This window comes from Rhinolophus hipposideros (genome assembly GCF_964194185.1).
Source record: "Rhinolophus hipposideros genome assembly, chromosome: 15".
NCBI classification, from domain to species: Eukaryota; Metazoa; Chordata; class Mammalia; order Chiroptera; family Rhinolophidae; genus Rhinolophus; species Rhinolophus hipposideros.
Genome location: NC_138061.1, coordinates 26,601,171 through 26,625,556, shown reverse-complemented (window position 1 = coordinate 26,625,556; position 24,386 = coordinate 26,601,171). Strand labels below are relative to the sequence as shown.

Here is a 24,386-nt window from a genome sequence, read left to right as displayed (position 1 = left end):
CTTTAGAGATTAGAGTCTCAGTGGATAGTGTGTAAGGGGACTGGGGGCGGGAGGGTTGGACACAGGACACTGACACAGTAGAGCAGGGATTTTTAACATTCATAGCCAAATAGATTTTCAATCTAGACAATTTTTACCCCCTCAGAATGAGTGAAACATCTGTTAACATCTATTATGTGGTAAATACCTGGTGCTACACTCCTAAAAGTTTTCTTTTATCCAGGTGACTTTTTTTCCTGCTTGGTGGAAGGGTATATAGTAAACTTTACTGTCACTAGAAAAGCACTTGTTTGAAATGTTTTAAGTACTAGAAAAGGGATAATTCAGCACTTTTTCTGTTACAACACTAAAGTCTTAATTTATCTTCAGAGTCTTAGGTACTGTAAGTTTTAGGGTAATTACTTAAAAATATAAAACATATTATATAATATGGGGTCAAATCACATTTATATACATCTTGTCTTATTAAAAAAAGACTAACATTTTCTACCTTTAAAGCAATTCCAAGTGATTGCTTCATTTTTTCCCATTTCATTAAGTATTTCAGGCTTAAGAATTGGAATTTGAGAGGAGGTGAGGGGATGATCCCCCAAAATGAAAAATTGTGTCAGACCATTTTAGAAAAAGTAAATTGCTGGGAAATTGGGTAGGGATTCTCTCTCCCTTTTAAGTCTTCAGGGAATGAGCAGTATTTAGAATCTTTGGCTGAAATTCAAGCCTTTTTACTGTGTAAATTTTTAATATTAATTCACTGACATGCTTTTTACATCAGAGGACTGAAAATGGATCTTAATGTTTTTAAGTTGTGGAAGGGTATATTTCTAAAATGAGGGGGGGATAATTAACTAGGTTAGTATACCAGCATTAGTAAGTTTAAGGAATTTTAGTATGTAATAGCAAAGTGTTTGATTAAAAGTCTAATCCTATATTGCTAGTCGAAATTAGTTACATTCTGATCTAGGAAAGATATAGTCATTGATATGCTGTGCTGTCAGAAAACCAGACTAAGAAACCTTTATCTGACTCCCACATGTTGCTTGTTCTGATGGGATGTATACTTTACAGCAGCTTACTGCTGCTTTGAGAAGAAACGTATAAACTATACATTTGGAGTGTTTGCATATAATTCGTTATAACCTCCACTTTAAACTGTCAGACATTGGTATTTTATCAGTCCACACTGTTAAATAAAACTAATGTTCTTAGGAATCCAACTTGTACACACTGTTTAAAAACCCTCAGGGACAGTTTACACACTATTCTCACTCAATTCAGGTACTTTGATGCTATTCTTAAACCTAACAGTGACTTCTATTTTTCTGTTTTGCTTTTATTTCGACGTGCTGGTAGCACATCCTTGATGAATGTCAACTTAAAAACTCAGTTCAGGTATCCAGGTATAACTCAGCCAAACAGATTTTAAAGCTGCATATAACTCTCCAGCACACGGTGCCTCACACTCTTATAGTGGCATTCTATATATTCAGTTATTACTACTGAGCAGATAATATGGGGGTTCCTGTTAACAGTGTATTTAAAAAACAAAATGTGCATAAATGTATAGCCAGCACATGGAACACACACACACTTAAACTATATTTTTAAATGCCACTAATAGCCAGCACAATTAAACAACATTCCTTGCTGCTTCTGAAGAATACAGATGCGGTCCCTCTTTGATGTGGCTCTTGCTTCTTCACCATACTACTACTAAATTCAAGCACTGGTCCTTGGGTGTCTGACCTCTACATTCTAGTTTATGCAATGTCTTTAGAGAATTCTGTGCACTGGCCACTGTGATGGAACCATTGGGCCAGGAGTGCTCTGAGTTTATTAGTAGTGATTCTGCCAAAGTTGGTGTTGTAACACGAGTATGTAAATATCAAAAAATTAGCAGAGGTCTAGGTCTGTATATCAGCAGACAATTTTGTCAGTATATTTTGTAGCCTTGAAGTCCTCGGTGACAAGTTTCTTCTGATGCAAAGTTCTAATTCGAGTATTTTAGCCCTTTGCATCTTTAATGTTAATACTTGTCTACTAGAGGTCTTTATTCATTAATATTCTTTTTGTTTTCTACAGTACTAACTGTGGTTAACAAAATAGATTATTCCTCTGCTTTAATATTTGATATCTTACATCTAAAAAGGAATTCTCCATATATAAAACCCATAGCCTTTGACGATATGGAAAATGGCATCATTCAGATTTCTAGATGTTCAAGTGTCATGCGACAAAACAGGAACCCCCTTTACTCTTATGGACCTCATTTCAATATACTGTTTACAGTTTAACGGAATTGTATAATTTAATATTTCTCTTGTACTGTAGTTTATATTTATTTACAGATTTTTTTGTACTGTGTGATTTGAACTTTTGTTCCTTGCTATGATCAATGTTTATGTAGTAGAGCACTTATGATCACAAATTAAGTTTTTTGGTTTGATTGCACTACATTAAATTTTTAATGCAGTTCTGATTTTTGACTGGACTAAAATAAGCTGTGTCTTAATGTATGTGATGAGTACTTAAAACTTTAATCCATGTGGTCCCCCCTTTTTTTTTTTTTGCATTGTATGTCAAAAGCGCTAGTTCTTTCGTGCATGTGTAAGATTTAATGGTTCCATTGTATTATTTGACCATGACATTTTGGAGAAACATTCCCAGCTGTAATGTTGTGTATGGTAGTTCTCACTGGATGCTAGACTTTTCAAAACCACTATTCTTCTAATAAATTTTGTTGTGAAAAACTGTTTTAAATGCTTGGTATCTACTTTTTAACATTTTAAATCCACAAACGGGGTAGAATTTTGGAGTATACTATAAATGCACATATAATCAAAATCAGTTATTTTTTATGATACTTTCCAGATGAAATCTCTTAGATAAATAGAAGTTGTGGCTTCAAAATTGTGCTTCAGTTTTTGGATGCAGTACTGCCTTGTAACTCTTTGCCTTTACTAATCTGATAACTCCCCTGCCTCAGTTTTCTTCATTGGATTATTACCTATAAAAAAATATTTTCAACTAAACAAGATACGTTTCTATTTTAATAATACCTGCTTTCTAGACTTAGTTTTTCATAATTATTTTAGAGTAAAACTGTATGCTGAGAGTACTTCCTAAAAAGAATAATGATTTAGTCATTTTTGTTTGCTCTTGAGATGTAAGTGTGAAAGCAACACTTGTCAGTCAGTGAAGGTTATTATAGTAGTTCAGATGCTGGGAAGGATGTTGGTATTTCCTTTTTCCGGACAAAGAAAGAACAGCATATCTGTTGCTCAACATTCATACTGTGGTCTTTAGAAAGTAGGTGTATAAAGAAATTTTATAAAGTGATTCCTGTTGTAAAGTGAGGAACAGCAGGATTATAATGATACAGGTTAGAAATGATATGAGCAATATATTTTAGACAGCTGCCTTTTTAAGCTCATATACATGTAATTAATGTAGGCTGATTGAAACGATTTCTGATCATTTCTAATGTCATTTTATGTTTAAAATGTTATTCTTAGTAGTTGGTCTAGATTATCTTCTAACTTTTTTCTTATTTCTTTGGCTGTCAAGCTATTTCTGCCTTTTGGGCTGATGTTTATAAAATTGGAAATGTTTGTTGGTAAAGGCTTGTTCATTGGCTTCATTTGTTCCCTTAGTTATATCACATTTTTGTAGAACATTTTTCTGAAAACCTAATTGTTATTTCTTTGTAAATTTCAAGGCTGTAATTTGTTTCTTGTCATTATCCGTTCTAAACTGGTGGCTAGATCAGTGTAGTAAGATTATAATCTATCGTCTCAAATATGTTTTAGTGATCCTGTCTTCAAGTTGATATTTAGCCCTTCAGTTGTTATGACCCTATTTTTTTAAAGGAGTTGTTCTAATTCATAATTTTCTTCTTTGGAATTTATTCAGGGACCCTTATGTCTTAATAAGGTGTAGGAATCAGGGAAATTGCATAAGGGAAATGGAGTGGAAAAAATGGAAAATGGTATAGCTTTCTGCCATTTTCTGAGTTGTGGAGTTATTTTTTCCCCAAGGACTGAATTCTTCTCACCAGACATTTGTATTCAAATGTAAAAGCATAAACCCAAGTCACATGATGTTAGACTTTGTAGCTGAAATATGTGAAAAAATCCATTTTTTTTAAGTATTAAATCTTAAATCTGGAGCTTTTTATAGGCATGTAAGAATGCTATTGTTTTTTGACTAGTAGTTTTACAATGTTAATTGTATTCTTGCCAACTTTATTTGATCAGCATTATGGAGTGATAAGGGATTATTTGGCACTTTAAATTTTTTTCAACTTGGTATATACTGAAAATATTCTTTTTTCTCTTTATCTGTAAAGTGAGATGTTGGTCTGAAAGCCCTTTAGACCTCTTTTCAACCCTGTCTATTAAAAATGCAAGTTTCTTATTAAATGTGAGACAAATGCACTAATTATATCTGAACATTGAGAAATATAGTTAACAACCTTTTATAGAATAATAAGGCCCTAAAAACCTTAGGTCTCAATTTTGCATTGTAGCATTTTCTAAAGGTAAAAGAACTGGTTGTCATTTTAAATGCCTTTTATTTAAAACAAGTCCATTTTGTTAAGTTTTTATTATGAACTATATGAACGTGATGATACTTTTGCAAAGATGGGCTTGAGCAGTTACTTTTATTCTGACTAATTTCAAAGTATATTATTCATAATATCTGTTTCTGTTGTGTGCAGTCTTGTTCTACCATGAACAAGTTAGAGCACAAAGAGTTCTGGGGCTCATTGGATGTAATCAGTCTCAGTCAGAACCAACCTTTCAAGAATACAAATGCCCGGGTCCTGCACCAGAAATAATGAATCCGTTAATAAGAGTGAGGCTTGCACATGCTATATATTTTCAAAATGTAACACAGGAGGGTTTTTTTGGCTTGGAGTTTTTAAATTTTACTTTTCTTGCATTTTAAAGTTCATTTGTTCAAATCTTTTTTATTATTGTGGCAAAAGACATAACATAAAATTTACCATCTTAACCATTTTTAAGTGTCCAGTTCTGTAGTGTTAAGGACATTCACACTGACCATAGGAGGTTTTGATTAACCCACTGATTAAACACTGTTGGTCCCATTGTAATCTTTCATTTTTAAAATGAAAAACATGGAAATGGGGGAGTTTAAGAGACTTCGCCCTCCTTATATAATGAGCTGTCCTAATCCTCATGATTCCAAACCATTATACTTAACCTCTATACCACTTTGTGACTCTTGACTCAACCTAGAATTAGCATGAATGAGGGGTTTTATCTAATAATTTTCAGTTGAAACTTTATGACTTAATTAAATCCCAGCTGTTAATTTAGTTTTACTCATCATTGCTTTTTAGGAAAAGAAATCTATATTATGAAATTATCAGTAAAAAAATTACATTTGAAGTGTATAAACCTTCATTGTTAAATAGAAGTCGTCATTGTTGACATGGTGCTGGAGGATGTGAATCCTAAAGAGTAGGGAAGGCACAGAGAAAATATCCCAAGTTTAAGAAGCAGAATTTGATGGGCCTGGTTTAAAGCTTGAATAAGTTATTGAACCTTTTTGATCCTCAGTTTTCTTACCTGTAAAAGAGGGCTTATACTACCTACCGCAGAGATTTACTGTGAGGCATAAATGAGATTTTTGTATGTAGAACACTTAGCACTGCCAGGCTCTTTGCGAGTTAATTTAGTGTGAGGAATAGGGACAGACGGAGAAAATCAGATTGGGAGCTGTGGAGGAAGCTTTTTCTATTGATTAGAACTTTGAAAGCCAGGCAGGTGAGTTTTTATTAGACTGGGACATTGGTCAGCCAATCTTGTTTTATTCTTCAGTCAGACATTAAGATGTTAGAACTACAGTTGAAATCTGGAATGCAGCTTTTTTGCATGTCTTGGTCCTGTTTCAGGGGAATTATTAAACTATTATTCTTTGTAAAGTAAATGGAATAAAAGTTGTTTTGATAGTAGATGTTTAAGATTAAAAATTACAGTTACATAGAGTTTCTCTGTTTCCATTGTATACAGGGATTTTTGTATATTCAAGGTTGAAATTTTACAAGCTTTGAATCTGTAACTTTCTCTTTATGGGGCGGTAGAGTATGACTAACAATGTTAAAAACTGAATGTGGGAGTGGGGATTTGTGCATGCATAGTGGTTAATCATCAAAACTTTAGTTTTCCAATGAAAGAAGTTGGGGGAATCTTCTGCCTATTTAATGTGATTTTAGTTACACTCTTAACAAATGGGAACTCTGCACATTTCAAACAGATAATTCATATCCTAGTTAGCACAGTTTAGAGGTGTTCATTCCAATGTCTATTAAATTGTCTTGAGACAGTTTGCCAGGAAAGCCTAGCAGTGTAACTTTTGCTGCTGTGTTTCCCCGAAAATTTTAACACGGGTCTTAAAGACCTAGCCAGGTCTTTAAAACCAGAATAGCAGATTTTTATGAGGTGCTAGGAACTGGTGAGTCTGTGTAGACCAGTTTTTCAAACTGGATCAACCAGTTGTGACAATTATTAGATTGAAGATCAATTTACTGGGTCCTAACCAACACTTTAAAAAGAAAAGGGAGAGAATCAGCATACTAGCATATAATAAGGATAATGCTATTTTATTGAAACTTGTGTGTCATCATACACATACAAACAGGGATGTGTGCTGGGTTACTTAGTAAAAAGTATTTCTGGTTCTGGGTTGCAGTCAAAAACAAACGGCTTTTGAAATCCAATGTGTAAGCCGTATCTTTCATCCCAGTTTTTGTGGTACCTTGGAGAGCACCCTAGCAACCTCCTCCTGTGTGCTTACAGTTAGGACACTCTTTACTGTGTGACATTCAAAATTTCCTTCTTCCTCTCGCTGCTGCTGCGTTGATTTGAATTCTTTTCAATTGAAAGTTTTGGTTTCTTCCTGCTTCTGTGTCGTTTCCTCTTCCCTTTTCAATTCCCTTGAAAAACATCTTAGGAAGATTATTTTCACTATGTAGTAATTTACTGGGTTAGTTTATTCATTACTTATGCTTGAAATGAAGTTTTAGGCATTGAAACTACCAAGTTAAAAAAAAATAAACAACGTCCTGGACATAAAGAAGCTTCACAGTCCAGTGGAGGAGATAGCCAAGTCAAGCGTTACCATGCAGCGTAAGTGTCATTTAATAAAAGATAGAAACAAACCATGAGAATAGAGGAAGAATATGTAACATGGCCCCCAGGGAGAAGGTGCTAAGGAGCGTGGAGTGTGAGCAGTGGGAAGCTGACAGAAGTTTTATGCAAAAAAAAGTGATAAGGTCAGATTTTATGCTTTAAGAAGGTGGCAGTTCTGGATAATGTGACGCAAACTCTAAAATGAGGGGAAACTGGTGACAGGGAGCTTATACACAGTATTCTCCAAGGGAAGTCGAATCTGTCGTTGAACTGGATAGTGTACTGAGCAAGAAAAGTCATGGAAATAGGGATAAGATTGAGGTAGAATAAAGACCAAAGTTGCGTGTATGTGTGTGACTGTGCAGTGTGTATGCATTTGGTTACATTTTGTCTTCCAATATTGCGGAGTAAAAACTTGAACATACAGATGTTTCTGAGTTCACCCCACTCCAGTACGTTCCCAACAGTATTTCCAGAGAGAGGTGGGTGGCGATGGTTTTAAAGGACTACCGTGTTTCCCCGAAAATAAGACTGGGTCTTACATTAATTTTTGCTCCATAAGATGCATTAGGCCTTATGTTCAGGGAATGTCATCCTGAAAAATCATGGTAGGGCTAATTTTCCAGTTTGGTCTTATTTTTGAGGAAACACGGTATTAATTCCAAGAGCACCCTAGAGAGAATGGTAGATACAGGAGTACTTTGCTTATCTCTACTTTAAATTTTTAAATATATATAGCTCCTCCAACATTCATGAGGTGAACAAGTGAGAAATGACATTAAATCTTGTATAAGCTATCTTAGGAATTCTTTTTTAATGTTTTACATTTTACAAAGTAGTCTAGGTCCTTTAAATAATTAGTTACGTATTTCTTTGGTGTGCCATGAGTGTGTTCATTTCAAGTGATTTACTATATAACGACAAAAGTAGAATTTGCCGTGTTTAAGGATCGTACCACAGATTTGTATGGTATCAAGAATGGAGATTAAGAACCTCGAGAACATGAGACAAGTTAGGATATAGAAGATCTCATAAAAATCATGAAAAACTCTGGATGCTGTTAGATATCTGCTCATTTAGATATGTAATATGCTAGTCTCTCTTCCTTTCATCCAAAAAGAAACGAGGAATATTTGTCAAAAATATATCACCTTATTTCATGAGAGGAGAAACATTTGTATGGCTGGGATCTGTCATGTGAACTATTAAATGTCTTTTGGTTTGTTTGTGTCAGCTCCCCATGCCTCCTTTAGCTCCCCCTTCCACTACACACTGCCCTGCAAGGTCGTGGTGGGGGTTTTGTTTAGTTCATTGTTATTATTACAAAAGAAACGTATTCCCATTGTAATGGGAATCTTGTCTGGACTCTGATTTCTCTCAGTCTCACTCCAAGGAAAGTGTACACAGTCCTTGGCCTCTATGAGGCCTTGACAAATGTTCCTTTCCCCTCACCCCCTCACCCACCCCTTCCTTTAAAAGAGCATCATGATATGTGCACTTCCTCTTGGGGAATGAACGCCTCTGTATTCTGCTTAAGCAGTGGTATTACTTTAGTCCATTATTGTCCTGGTCATTTAAATTGGGAATTAAAGGGCAATTTCCCCCAAAGAACAACATAGATTTTAATCCCTTATCTGACAAATACAAAAACAAACAAAAAGAAATAGGCCAGTCTCACTAGCTTCTCATGAGCTCGCTCTCATGTAATCCTGACCTTATAAAATGTCAGTTATGCCTTTAACATTCAGATTTCTAGTCTGGTTTCACTAACGCAATGAGGTTAGTGATAGACACTCTTTTTCCATTCAAATCAGCCCTGATCAGAGGTCTGTCCTCTGTCTGAAATCACTGTATCATTTCCTAAAGTCTGTTCCAACGTTTTTCTTAGTTATCATGCTCATTCGATTAATTTAGGTTTGTGCTCTCACCAAATAAGTATTTAGTTATATCACTTCGGGATATTTCTACCCCCACTTTCAGGAACTATCATTTTTTAAATTTTTGCCATCCAGCCCAAAATCCCATATCTTTCACAGCCTCTGAACCCTCCCTCCTTTTGTTTAACACCAAATGTCATGTATTTGGTCTTGCACACATAGTCTTACCTGGAATGATAGAAATAAAAATTAATTTGATGGAAACAAAACTTCGGAAGTATACAGTTTGACAGAAATGTCTGTTTTGTGATCCCATTGCATTCCTAGAGCGGATGTGGAAGTGTTGCTTTATGACCCTTTGCTCTAACTTCCTACTCACCAAGTAACTTTCTGATAATGTTTTGGCTTCCTCTATACACTTGCCTGTAGGGTACACATATGTGAAAGAGTGAACATGAGAATCTCCTTGATAATTATATTTAATTGTAATTTAATAAATTTGACAACCTAGTTAAATTGAAGAGAAATGGGAGCTATAATACTCAAGCCTTAAACTGCTTCTATCATATTTAGATCCACTCTGAATACTAATAGCCTTTTATCAGGGATATGGAAGGTACACGGATGTGAACTAGCCGAGGATAGACGCATTTCCCAGTGTAGCGAGAGCAGGGACTTGTCGGCAGACTTATCCAGGCCCTTGAACATACTTACATTTTTGGTATTTCAAGGACCAGAAGGAAGAAATTAGGGAACATAATTTCAGAATATTGTCTGACAAACAATAGCAACAACTCTTACTACCTTGAAGAGGGGTGCTGACGATGCATTTTTGTGTTTTCTTGTATTTAAAGAGAATCAAGACATAAATTTACAGCTCTTAACTGTTTGGTCTACTCTATCTAAAGTGTTCTCTGACTTTCCCATTTGGTTTTCCTGGGGCTACCTTTTTCTGCCAGTAATTAGCTCCCATCCAGACATCATTCACTGTCTCTGTTGATCTCGACTGACAAGTCTGACAAGTCGAGAATATGTTTTGGTTATCAGTGATGTTGAATTTGCCACCAAGCAGTTTTATTGGTAGAGAGCATATATTGGAGAGACTACCTGAATATCAATTACAAATTCTAGACTCTTAAAATTGTCATTTCAGCTCTCTGCCACATCTTTATTTGATCTGTCTTTTACTCTAAGATAACATAAGCATTGACCCGTCACCTTTATAGTAACCACAGGAATGCTTTCCTTCGGGAATTTAAGTAGCACAGAATTGACAAAGTTCTGCTGTGTATAACCTCTGCTCTAGAAAACCATTGCTGAGTAAATCATGAAAGATAGGGTTGTGAAATAACACATCATTCTTAAACTATGCCTTTCCAAGTTTTTATGAATATTATCTTATCCTTTTACCACACCCTTAAGAATTAGGCATTGAACTGAGGCTAGAAAGACAAAGTGGTCAAGGTCATGCAGGCCATTTCCGACCAAGGAGAGAAACGCAAAACTTGTCCAGGTAGCTGGAAGTCAAGTTTCCCTCCCCTACAGACCTTCCATTGACCAGTCCTTAGGATCTTAATGCTCTTTAGTGGTGGCAGTGAAGTATTTCTGATTGATAAATTGATTCACTCAGCTGTTACAAAGCGTCCTATTGTTGAGCAGAATAAGCGTGAAATCAAACAAGCAGTTCCAAAATATGTCATGAATTAGTTTTTAGAAAGCTCTTTTTAAAATTAAATACTCAAATGATAGGAAACTAAAATTCATCTAAAACTTAGGTCCAATTGAGGAAATTTCTAGAGAAAATCAAGCAAGGTTAAGAAGCTGGATAATTTAGACTTACAGTCAAAAGTGATTTTATTACTGTAGTTATAAAGTTAGCTATTATAGCAGGGCCTTTTAATGACACCTGGACAAAGGTTAGTATTAATGTAAAGGATCTCAGATCCAAGTGAAACTACTGGTGGGCTCATGCATTTGTGACCGGTTACCTACCAGACAAGCACAGATTCAGAATCTTAAAAACACTTCAACTCTATGTGTACAGAACAGAACTTACCAGATATTTACATGCCCCACAGTCATCAGCCACCAGCTTCAGTGCCTGTGTTCCTAGCGCGGTAAATAATCCTGCCCAGGAAGCGTCCTTGATGTTCCCTTTCCCTTCCCTCTTTCTTGCTAAGAGAAAACAGAAAAATATGAAATGTAGTCCCTACCTACAGTCAAAAGCTTATGTTTGCTTGGAAAGCTAAGACAAATTAAGTCAGTAAAAGACAAACATTATAGAATAACTATACAAGACCCCTTATAATTGCCAATGAATTTTACAAGGGTTATGGCTTAGGATTTCAGAAAAACATAGTCACTCCCGGTGGAGATAATTTTGAAGTGGCGGTAACCGATACGGAGCACCCTGTTTCTTGCTCTGATGGCCTGTAGTTCACAGCACATTGTCCCTGGTCCTTTTTACCAGGAAAAACTCACACACAAGCAACCCTTCGTTGATGTCTGTTTTTCTCAAGCAAGGTTGACATTGGCAGTTTTCATCTTTTCATCTCCCGAGCTTCCCCAAACCACCGTTATCAATTCCTCTTAAGGCTGGTGTAGCCTGTCTGTGCCTCTTGGCTGCTGTCTTTCAGTATCTAAATGCTGTGTGGCGTTGTTCCAGCTTAGAGTTCAGTGGATACTAGCAATGTTTCTTTAATATGCCATAGTTGTGAAAACACACCCCCCCCACCATGATGCCTTGAAGTAGATACATACCCTATTTCCCCGAAAATAAGACCTAGCCAGACAATCAGTCTAATTCATCTTTTGGAGCAAAAATTAATATAGGATCGGTCTTATTTAAGACCTGGTCTTATAGTAAAATATAAGACCGGGTATTATATTAATTTTTGTTCCAAAAGATGCGTTAGAGCGGATTGTCTGGCTAGGTCTTATTTTCTGGGAAACACAGTACCTACCTGTGGTTGTCTGCTCTGTCCTTGTGGACTAGCTGAGCCATATTGCCACAGTCATTACTTTGGAGTTGGTTGCATGGATCTTTGGAAAACTTTACATTAGTTACGAATAACTAAAATATTGAAGCACTATTAAATTACTGAAATGTGGGAAAGCAGCAAATCCAAGTCTTACAACTATAAAGGAAGTTAGATATCACCTGTGGATTAATTATTATTCAGTTTTTCCTTCTATGTGAGCATCACATTAAAAGAAAGCGCTTCCTCAGTTTCCTTCAGAGCACTTTGCCCTCTTACTGGGCACACACCTTGATTCCATTCATCTCCAGGTACTTGTTAGTTCCAAACATTAAAGCCTATTTCCAGAGCCTCGGGCAGGAAGCAGTGTCTCAAAGGTTTTCACAGACTTCGGTGATGGTTATGCTTCTTGAGTTGGGGAGAACCCAAAATCTCTTCAGTTTTTTTCTTACAATCAGATTCCAGGATATTTCTTAATCTCGCTCATAGACCATTATCAAGCAACCTTTTTGCCTTTGTGTATTGCTAAAATGCATTTAGAATATAATCTTTGATGCTTCGAATAAGCAGTAATATCCCACTTATTTGTTGGCACATATCTCAGAAACATCAGAAATATATCCAAGAACCAAAAACTGAGGAATAAAGGCCTCTGAGAAATTGAAGTTTTTGTTAGAAAATTCATGTACTCTACTCATCAAACTGTTCCCAAGCCTTCATTCAGACCCTGTTTATTTTTACTTAAAGTGAACGAAAGTTCTCTGCTAAAGGTAAAAGGGGAACTCCTAAACACAGCTTATATTTGGAAGCCAATAAGAAGAAAGATTTTCATAAAATGCAGACTGCCGCTGGCTTTTTGGTATTTAGGCAGACAAATTTATTTAATTGAGTAGCCCCGAAAACTATCATTCTGTTTCAGTTTAGTATAATGAAAATAATGCCTAACTTCAATAGTGCACTTGTCATGACCCTGAGTCAGTAAGATAGAATAAATTGAGTTCAGAGAAGGATATAGTTTTTAAAAGACTTCCATCAAAACTATTTTAAAATTTTTAAATGTTTGGCACTTGGAGGGAAAACTTTAGTTACCTGGAACATTTGTTTTTTTAGCTTGTAAGAAAATATTAATGTACATTCCTGATTTCTGAGTTATTTTTATTGAAGCATATTTAATGTGATTGGCTGACAATGATGGTAACTGATATTTGTATAAACGTGGTCGGTTTTCCTTTGTAGCAATTCTGCATGGTAAAGGGGCAGGTGCTCTACTAAGACCCAAAATGGATAAGTGTTTTGGTCAAAGTCACAACTAGTAAGTGACAGACAACTTACTCTCCACTGCTTCCCAGTACAGGCCCTGGAACACATACAGCCATACCTCGTTGTATTGCACTCTGCTTTGTTGTGCTTCACAGATGTGGCATTCTTTTTACAAATTGAAGGCAAGACCCTCCACCAACAAAAAGACTAGGATTTGCTCTGTTGTGATCCTTTCTTTATTGTGGTGGTCTGAATCCGCAGTATCTCCGAGGTATGCCTGTATTATGCCGATGGATAGAGCCACCGGTTCCTCCTGGGGGAGGTCCTTAGCCGGGCCGCCTGAGTTCTCCTTGAGCTGCCAAGTCTGCAGCGGCGTGAAGTTCATTGTGCACACCTCGCTGAGTCCTAGAATTGGAAATGACTTAATAGTCCCTTACCTAAGGGTGTCACTGGTGTCTCCCCTCTTCTGAAGGAGGACAGTAATATTTGCTGTTGTCACACAGCAGGAGTAACTTGTTCCTCTTGCCCTTCCATGTGTTGCCTTTTTAAACCTTTTTCCTGACGGACAGTATACAGACAGAAAAATACACGTATCATAAGTGTACTGTTCAATGAGCTTTTTTCGAGTTGCTTTGGTCTTTCCTTCTTTTTATTGTGTTTGCCCCATTGCCAGCATACTTGAAAGTTCACCATCCCCTACACCTGTTATAATATTTCTGTAATAATCCTTTTTCTTGGTTTATTCACAGTGAAGTGATCAGTTTCAAGTTTGAGATAGGCATTTTCTAAGACAAGTCTGTCTAATCCGTAGCCTAATGTAGACCCTTTCAGATATTCCGGGCACCACTGATTAAAACTGCTCTCTTGCTGATTGGGGAAATAAAAATGGTTTATTTGTAAAGCAGTTTAACAACAGACTTCACTAATAATTTCTTGGTTTTATTTTATTTTGTATTTAGACATGTTTCAGCAACTTCATTCACCAGTTGGTCTTAAAAATCTCCCTGAGTCAGGAACAGAGAAACTAAAATTGAGCACCTGCTGTTTTGTGCTTTATGCACATTATCTAATATCTTAACAACAGTCCTTTGAAATAATGATATTCAGTTCCAACTTACAGGTGACGAAACCAAAGTTCAGAGAGGTTAAGTAATTTGCCTTAGATCCTGTAGATAGTAAATGTCAGAGCAAGAAGTAGAATGTAGGTTTTTCGTATTCTACAATCTATGCTCTTTCCACTAAAACACACTGCTTCAGAAACCAGAGGAGTGTGGAGAGGTAGGAGGCTGGCGTAGGCTGTCTAGGGTGAGCCTTCCTATAAGGCACTTCATGGCTAGGAGATAAAGTCACAGATTGATGAAAAAAAGAATTAGCTGGAAGATATTATCAAACAACTGTTCAACATACATGTATTAAACTGCCCTCAATGCTCTGCCTTGTTACATACAGAGTCAGGTAATAGTCTCCTGAGGAATTACAATCCAGAGAGAGAGAAAGAGAGATTCAGAAGTTGTCCAGAAAACTGAAACACTCCAACTGCATGGGCTTAGTAAAACCCAGACATCCAGAAACGCAAAACAGCTTTTAAAACATTTGACTGTCTGAGCAGGAATTCCCTCTATCCTGTTGTGAATCTAGTATCATCCTTTCCCATCACCCCTACTGTGCAGGTGAAACCCTAAGAGTTGTCCTGGATAACTTATGGAAATGGTTGGAGAGGGTTCTTCAATGTGGAATGACTTCCTGTGGGTTGTTGTAAAATGTTTATTGAAGGTCTAAGAGGATGTAACAAGTGGGGCATGACTGAAGGCATAACGCTACATACCACCTTACACTGACAGAACCTTACAGTTTGCAATGCCATTTCATACCTGTTTCTTTACCTAGAGGCTAGGAATCAGAAATTGCTTGTCGTTCCATTTTTCAGTGTGTCTGAAATGTGAAATTACTGATCCCTATTCCTCCGTGCCCCAGGAAAGAGGTAGAATTCCTGTATCCCTGTTTGCAGAATTATACAGTCCAGCCAATTAGTCATGCTGAGAACCCATGTTAAAACTATACTTTCTCTAAGTATTTATAAACCCAAGATTTGTAATATAGTGTCTGAATTTTTGTCAGTGTTGTGGACTTACACACCAATAATTATTTAACAGGAATACCTAGGCCTTAAACAAAGTACATGTTGACCAACTTGTGTTAATAATGTGGCCAAAATTTTAGTTGTTGAAAAAAATTTCTTTTCAGTATTTCCTCTGTATAAGATAAAAATTATTTGTAAATGATCACTTTAAAAGTGTGAAGGATGTTGTCACTAAAAATTAAGACTATAACAGCCTTACATTTTAATTAGGTAAATATTCATTGACTTAAAAGTATACGGGCATTTCACAGCAGTCTTGGTCACAGTGTCCGCTCTCTTTACAACACGAGTAACATCTGGTGAATATCATAATATAAAATTGGTTCTTTGGAAAATGACCATACTAATTCCTTCTTTCTCTTTGTCTGTCTAGTGAGAACGCAGCAGAGGCAATAGCAGTAGATTCTAACAATCAGTCGAAGTCCCCCCTGGAGAAGTTTATGGTCAAACTGTGCACTCATCATCAGAAGCAGTTCATTCGTGTTCTGAACGATCTGTACACTGAATCTCAGCCAGGCACCGAGGACTTGCGACCTTCTGATTCTGGAGCAATGGATTCATCTGCTTGCAATGCTGGCTGTGCCCAGCTAGGCACCAAACACAAGGAAAACGATGCTATGTGTCTCGATACAAAGTCTCCTTCTTCTGTAGATTTGTTAGTAGACTCATCGGGCTCTCACAGCCCTCTACGCTTTGCAGAAAAGGCCCTGAAGGAGCCTTCTCCGGAGACAAACTTTGTAGACGGAAGAGAGAATGCCTTGACTATTGTCCAGAAAGATTCCTCTGAACTTCCAACCACTAAACCTAATTCTGGGAGTTCAATGGACAGTTCCACTCTGGGATACCTCACTGCATCTAATTCTTCCTCGTTCAACTTCCACCACATCTCAAAGAGCTTGGAGGGGCAAACCACTGGACAGGAGCAAGACGCAAATGTGAAAATATGTGAGGATGGTAAAGACCACATGCAGAGTTCAGCTTTAGTAGAAAGTCTAATTGCAGTAAAAGTGGCAGCTGAGAATAGTGAGGAGAGCAACACCTGTATTGTTTCTCAAAGAAATTCATTCAAAGCTTTATCAGAAGAGGCTTGGGACTCAGGGTTTGTGGGGAATTCACCTAGAACTGCTGACAAAGAGAATACATTACAGTGTAGCTCCAAAACACCTTTGTGCCAGGATTTAGAGGCAAGTGAACAAGATTCAAGGCCAAAGCAAGAGAACCATCTTCACTCACTAGGAAGAAATAAGGTGGGTTACCATTTACATCCCAGTGATAAGGGCCAGTTTGATCATTCCAAAGATGGTTGGTTAGCCCCCAGCCCCATGCCTGCTGTACACAAAGCACCTAATGGACATTCACGAACCAAGATGTTATCAACCTCCATTAAGACAGCTCGGAAAAGTAAAAGGGCATCAGGGCTGAGGATAAATGACTATGATAACCAGTGTGATGTCGTTTATATCAGTCAGCCAATAACAGAATGCCACTTTGAGAATCAAAGATCGATATTATCTTCTCGGAAAACAGCCAGAAAGAGCACTCGAGGTTACTTTTTCAATGGTGATTGTTGTGAGCTGCCAACTGTTCGCACACTGGCCAGAAATTTATACTCCCAAGAAAAAGCAAGCTGCTCAACACTGGCGTCAGAGGCAGTGGTCACTCCCAAGCAGACACTTATAATTTCAGCCCCAAAACCTACGGTAGATGTGGAGCTTCCCAGAGAAGACAACTCTGAAGAGCCTAGTAAAGAAGTAACTGCCCTCAAGGAAGGAGACAAAGATGCTTCATCTGAAAAGGAATCGCAAGAGCCTGAGGTTTGCCCCCCGATGAGTAAACTGAATCCAAGCAGATCCCCTAGGTCAGAGGAAACCACAGCTTCCAACCTGGTGTGGCCTCTCCCTGCTCACCTTCCTGAAGAGGATAAGCCAGAAGGCAGCTCTGTGGCCTCAGCTCCCACAGCAAGTGGGATATCTTCTCCTGAACGAGACCAAGAACCAGTTGAACTGTTGGATACAAAGGAGATGAGTGAACCCCAAGACTGTCACCTGGTTCCCTCTTCTGAGAGCATTTCTGAGGAAGGCCATGAAGATGTTTCTAGGCCTCATTCTTCTCCTGAAACAGTCAGTAGAGTGGAAAGTCCTCTGTGCTCAGAAAATCAAAGTCCTGCAGTGAGCATGGAGCCTCCCACGAGCCTGGGAAAGGCTGAGGATGATCAAAGCATCAGTACTGAGACCGAGACGGAAGACACTCGGGAGCTAGACACAGACCCACTCTTGAAGGAAAGCAGCACTTTTACTAAGGAAAACCCCAGTGAAATTGAGGAAAGTGGGGCAGCAGGTGATACAAGAAAATCAGAAGGAGACGGCACTGATGTAAAACATCCTTCAGAAAAAGACATATGCGAACAAAACATTGATTCACCTGAAGAGAACTCGGACAAGAAGAAAAAAGGTAAAAAATTCCCTGAGGCCTCTGATAGGTGCCTAAGAAGTCAACTTTCAGATTCTTCCTTTGCCGAGAGGTGCCTAAGAAGTCAAAGTTCAGATTCTTCCTCCGCTTGTCCTGAGATCAAGGTTTCTAAAACTCCTGTTGCGAAACGTCCTAAAAAAGAAGGGTACTCTGGTAGGACAACACCTGAAGGCTTTCTGACCGATGGTCTTCATACAAAAGCTCCAGAGGACACTGAAAACTCAAATGTCAGTGAACATCCATTTGAGAAGGATGCTGAACAGGAGGGCAACGCAGGTGGGATCCTCACCAAGCAGACGTTTAAAAACATGCTGGCAAAAGAGGTCAAAGGGGAAGAAGGAGATATTTTTCCCAGCAGTGATCCTATAACCACAGTTGGCCAGCCCCTACCTGGAGAGAGACTGGAAATCTATGTCCAGTCTAAGTTAGGTGAGAAAGATGTGCATGACCCCTTAGAAAGTGTTCCGTGTACTTTCCCAGAACAATTGGAGGAGAAGCCAGGACCTGCTCCTGCACAACACGTGGAGGAGGTTGTCAGCGAGCTAGACAACGCAATTACCCAGCAGAAGGACGATGATAGTGACGGGCCCTCCAGTGCACTTAGGTTGTCACGCAGTGGAAGTGGTGATGCTGCCAGACCCCCAAAGTGGGCACCAAGGCTCACGAGACTGACCTCTTCTACCTACAACCTAAGACGTGCTCATTCTCTGGACTCCTTGGCTACTACAAAAGTGACTTCAGAAAAGGAAGCGGCACAAGGGAACCCAACGCCAAAGGACAGTGAAGCTTCCGAGAGTGGAGATCCCTTCAACGAGGACGATGTGGACGCCGGGGTTGACGACCAGCCAAAGTTTGTGGAATGGTGTGCGGAGGAAGAGAACCAAGAGCTTATCGCCAACTTCAATGCCCACTACATGAAAGTTCAGAAGGGCTGGATCCAGTTGGAGAAGGAAGCGCAGCCAACACCAAGAGCAAGGAACAAGTCAGATAAACTGAAGGAGATTTGGAAAAGCAAGAAAAGGTCACGGAAATGTAGGGGTTCATTGGAAACTCAGAAGCTTTCTCCTGTTCAGATGCTGTTTATGACAAACTTTAAATTATCTAATGTTTGTAAATGGTTCTTAGAGACAACTGAAACCCGGTCTCTGGTCATCGTAAAGAAGCTCAATACTCGTCTTCCAGGAGACATCCCCCCTGTCAAGCATCCTCTTCAGAAGTACTCTCCTTCCAGCCTGTACCCCAGTTCACTACAGGCTGAACGCTTGAAAAAACACTTGAAGAAATTTCCTGGAGCTACTCCCGCTAGGAACAACTTGAAAATGCAGAAGCTCTGGGCTAAAATTCGAGAGAATCCTGACCAAGTGGAGCCAGAGGACGGCAGCGATGTCAGCCTTGGCCCCAGTTCTGAAGAGAGCCTAGAGGAGGTCAAAGAAGGTAGAAATAGCCTTCCTCCCACAAACTCGCCTACTCCAGCCAGTACCCGGATTCTTAGAAAATATTCCAATATTCGAGGAAAGCTCAGAGCCCAGCAACGCTTGATCAAGAATGAGAAAATGGAAAGCGCCCTTGGCCTGGCTGTGGAAAGTAAACAGGGTTGTAAGAGTGTGTGCATCAACCCTCTGATGTCCCCCAAGCATGCCCTGCAAGTGGGTGCCGATGGGTTTCCCGTTAAGCCCAAGAGTACTGATGGAGTGAAGGGAAGGAAGGGGAAGCCCACCTCTGAAATCTTGCCCAAAGCAGAAGTTCAGAATAAACGCAAGAGAACCGAAGGTGGCAGCACTCAGGACAGGAAGGACAAGGGACCTGCGATGAAAGCCAGCAAAGAAAAGCATATTGATGAACCCACCAAAACCCCTGCTGCGAGGAAGCCAGCTGCAAGGGACAGAGTCAGCCAACTGCCCAGAAAGGCATCTTTGAAAGAGAATAAAGTGAAGATCCCTAAAAAGTCCTCTGGGAAGAGCTGCCCTCCCTCTAGGAAAGAAAAAGAGAATACAAACAAAAGACCTGCCCAGCCTGCAGCCTCGGAAACAGTGAGGAAACCTGCGAAGCAAAAAGGGGCAGGTGGATCCTCTTCCAGGCCACAGAAAGCCGCAAACAGGAAGCAGAGCAGTGGAAAGGCTCGGGCCAGACCCTTGACGAAAACCCCAGAGAACAGTGCAGCCCAGAGAAAGCGAAAGCTGAAGGCAAAGCTGGACTCTTCCCATAGCAAACGGAGGCGGCTGGATACAAAGTGATTGGAAGGGTTGTAGCCACGAGTACAACTGTTCTGTAGAAATAACCCTTTATTTTGCATTAACTAAATCTGCTTTTATAAGCTTATCAAGCCTTTCAAATCTGCAGTTCATGGAGAACCCCACAATCTAAGATGTCAGAAAATGTGTCTCAGATGGAGAAGGGAACTTGCCGAGTCTTTCTCTGAGGCTGAGTAAGGGAAGTTATATATTATATTCTGGTTGTTCCTTGGGTTTTAAACTTGGAACCAAGCAGTTTTAGTTTCTAAAAGTACAGTGCCTTATTTATCCTTTTTGTTTTTTAAATTTACAAAAGCTAAAAAGCTGATCTATGCGATAAAGGCTTGTATTTTATACTTGATGCACAAGCACTTGTACTGTAGCCGAGAAGACCACCACCATGCACGTGACAGTCGCTTCCCAGCCTCATCCGTACGTGAGCAGACGCTCCTCTTTGCAAACCCCAGCAGTAAACTTCCCTCTGTCGTGTTTGTTTGTTTAAATGATATTTGAAAGCTAAACCAAATCAATTTTATGGTATGTGGAAAATGCAGAGGGAATATGTAATAATTGTAAAAGGTTAATATTTCTGTTACCCCTTTTTCAAAAATCACAGTAATTATTGGTCACTCCTCTTACCTTTGATCTTTTGACATTTGAAAAAAAAAATGGATTCTAAATTGTGTGCCCAAGGGACAAAAGGTAGGTCACCAGGTGTTAAGAACTGGTGTATGACCTCTAAAGATTATTTGCATTATTGATTCTTACCATCCTTTTCATTTTTGGCCTTGTAAGCTTGCTAGCATTCTAACAAGGTTTTCATCCTACTTTGGAGAAAAAAAATCTAGGATTTTTTTTTTTTCCGTCTGTAGCTGTGATTTGTCAATTAGGACGAGAGTGACTGTTCTAATTTTCTTTCTTACCCTGAATACTTCCATATTCAAAGAAAGCCAAAATGTTATTTCCAGTAGTAGAAAAGTTTAAGAGTGTGTGTGTGCATGTGCGTTTGGGGGCATTTGCCTATGGCTGTCAGCCACAAATGTCTCCCACCCCCAGTTCTACAGTAAAATTCTTTTTCCCCGTGCATTGTGCTAGGGGGTCATGAGCTGGGTAATCAGCACAGACCAGATGGTTTCAATGTGGCCCAGGGTCTCTGTGAGCACCCTGCAAACTACTTTGGCATCAGACTCAGAAAGGTCAAAGCTGCACGGTTATGCAAAGGTCACAGCAAGCTTGCAGTTGGAAGAAGCAGCTCTCGCGTCTCTTGGGGGCCCCCACGCCCTTCACCGGAGCTGATGTTCATGGGGATGTCCATGTTTAGAGTGAGTGTCCATTCTGATTGGTTATCACCATGCTCCCAGTTCATGCCTGTAGTAGCACTCCTGCCGCTGCCATGTCAGGCTCTGTTCCATGGCTCAACAGTGAGAGCTGCTGTATTTGTAACTCATGTTTGCCTTTCCCGAGTAAAGCCTGAGGTGGGTGCATTGGCTTTACCTTGGTGCCTATAAGATTGCTCCATTATAACACAGGTGTACTTGACATTTTCTTTGGGCCACTCTTCAAAAAAGGCTTGGTTATGAAAGCCTCAATAGCCAGGGTTATTAACACGCCCTGTCACCAAAATAGGCTTGTATGGACAGCTGCCACTCTGTCCTTTCTATTACAAAATTTCCCATTTAGATTGTTTCAGATCAGTTTAGATAAACCCAGGGGAACTTTTTTTCATGCGTTAGTTCATTTAGATCATGATAAAATAGGCCTTCTACTCATTCTGTTAATAGGTTTGCTGCTTATGTACAATGAAAGCTTCTGATGATTGGGTAGGGCTTGAGAAAAGCATTTGATTCACGGGAAATTCAGAATTGTGTTGAATTTCATAGATAGTGAAGCTTACTATCTTCAGTGATGCTGATTTCTGCCTAACGTCTCCTCTATTCTTCGAGTCTCTTATTCTTCTTTGTAATATCTTTGTGCCCATTCCAGAGCAGACACTGCTGCGTGTGTATGTTGGCAGCCCTTTCTCAGCATTAAGTTGCACGGAAGCATTAATATGTTTTAAGTAGGTTCATTTAATCTTTAAAAAGTGGTTTTAAGGTTTAAAAAAATCTTTTCATATAGTTGTCACTGGATATTGTTTTTGCGGCGACTTAAACAGCTGAGGTTTGCTGATGTCAGGTGTGCTGATTCCTGGACATACGTTCAAGGTGCCCCCTTAGCTGCATAACGACTACCTGGGAAGGGTGCTTGCATTGGGAGAGGTGTGAGGCAGTACGTGGATGGAACTTTTCCAGTTCCAGGTTTCTAATTCATTCCATTACTTTTCTCAGTTCTTTTTCATTTGTAAAAGCTTATGTCAGGATAATAGCCTTCTCTCCCATTCTAGAAAGTATTTGAGAAAAGTTATCAATGTGTATGCATTTATTTTATATACCTAACAATGCAATGGATCATCTTTAAAATCAACTTACACTTTATAGGAGAGACTACATTTCAATAGACTGGGATTCTACATAATTAGGAGATTACAAGTTTAGAGTTATTTTTGTATTTGTTTAATCTTATGTTTGCTGATTCAGTTAATTTTGCTAATAGGAAAAAGAAAAACAACAGTTGAGGGCCCATTCTGGAAGGCCTTCTTCCACTTATAGCTGATGCTGTCGCCCAGATACCTCTAAGCCCAGGCCTGGTATTGGCTCGAGTCTCCCCTTGTTTTCCCTCCCTTGCAAAGACCTCCCTCCTGTAGCCATAGTCACAGTGTGGCTTGCCTCTGGATGCAAAGACAGTCTGCCCCATATTCTGGACTCAGCAAGGAACTCTGCTTTGGGGCCCAGGCTCAGTGAAGTGACTGTCCCAATGTTGGAGCAGAAGTTGATGACCAGAGAGCACTGGTATTACCTCTGAGCTTCTGGAGTTGCTGGAAGATGCCTGGGAAGCAATCACTGAAGCTCTGCGAGAGCTCCCCAGAGCTGGGCCCTCTTCAAGAGACCCATTTTCCCTCCCCCAAGGCTCCCTGCGTTTGGGAGGACAGCGTGGAGCCTGCCCCCAGTCGGGCCCAGAGCCTCTCCCCAGCACTTCCTCACACATGTAGCAGTCTTGCAGCACAGCAGGAACGGCAAAAACCTTTGTGCTGCTCTTGAGGCTTCCTATGTAGGAATGTTATTGGCGTCTGTGAATCTGCAACTGCTAGTCGCTTGGGTCCCGTAGGTGGGCCAGTTCCATTTTCTGTGTTGCATTAAGTACTTCTACACAAGCCTTATCTAACAATAACGTCAGGCTGTGGATTTCCTGCCTCATTCCCGCAGTAGTGTGGACAGAAGAGGGCAGTTCATCATCCCTTCACGTACGTGGTGCTTCTGATGGGATCCTTCACGCATCACGTTCCCAGGGGGATTTCTCACTGTTCAGATAGGTCATCAGTGAAACTTTCAGGCAGTTACTTTGAATTAAAGTTTGGTGTCTTTCCTGCCTTGGGATGGATTCTGTGGTGAGGGCAGGAGCTGTCACATTTATGGGCAACATCTCTGTTGATCAGTGCACTTAAGAGCCAAGTAGGAAAGGACAGCATGCTGTGTGATACAAGCTGGAGAGACTGTTGTGTCACCATCAACAAGTCTGGTGTCTTGTCATTGCATCTAGGACTGGGCTGGACTTTCCCGAAGTGCTGGCCCAGGCAGCCACAGCCAGGCCTCTTGGTTTTAGGTCAGCGCCTGCAGGCTCCCTTTGGGCTTGGAAATGATCTATCAACGGTCTGCAGACTGTGGGCTGTCGCTCTTTTATAAATAAAAGTTTGTTGGAACAAAGTTATGTCCATTGGTTTATGGGTTATCGGTGTCTGCTTTTCAGCAGAGTTAAGTAGCTGCGACAGAGGACATATGGCCCACAAAGCCTAAAGTATTTACTGTCTAGACCTTTAAGACAAAGTTTGCTGACCCTTGCTTGAGAAAATAATCTATTTTCAGGAACAGAAATCTTCCCTGGGGTATCTTTTTTTCTTCTGCCTCTTTTCCTCTCTGTCTTTTTCTGCTCCTTCCTCTTTATCTTACCTCAGTTTTGTTCTTCTTTCATGTTTCTTTATTTCTTCTTGCTACAAAAGAGACATATTGCTACAGCACATCAAAGTACTGTCTTCGGAAACTTGGGCTACCTTTGCTTCACATCTTCCTTCTTAGAATCACCGATCACAGTAGCCAAAATGAGCCCCTCTTTAGTGATAGAGTCAGAACCCATGAGCAAATAAAATTCCAAGTTCCAAACTTATGTGGCCTGAGCCTCTCGTT

The 24,386-nt window shown here is 39.5% G+C and overlaps 1 protein-coding gene across 3 annotated transcripts in view; it reads left to right on the top strand.

Moving 5' to 3' along the window:
• Nucleotides 1-22,696, top strand: part of LCOR (ligand dependent nuclear receptor corepressor) — a 118,987-nt gene extending 96,291 nt beyond the window's left edge. For all 3 annotated transcript variants that reach the window (XM_081074272.1, XM_081074273.1, XM_081074274.1), the window contains one exon: nucleotides 15,783-22,696. In XM_081074272.1, the coding sequence (XP_080930398.1) occupies nucleotides 15,783-20,112 (4,330 nt within the window). In that variant the 3' untranslated portion in view covers nucleotides 20,113-22,696. The remainder of the gene's footprint in view (nucleotides 1-15,782) is intronic.
• Nucleotides 22,697-24,386: the final 1,690 nt, after the last annotated feature.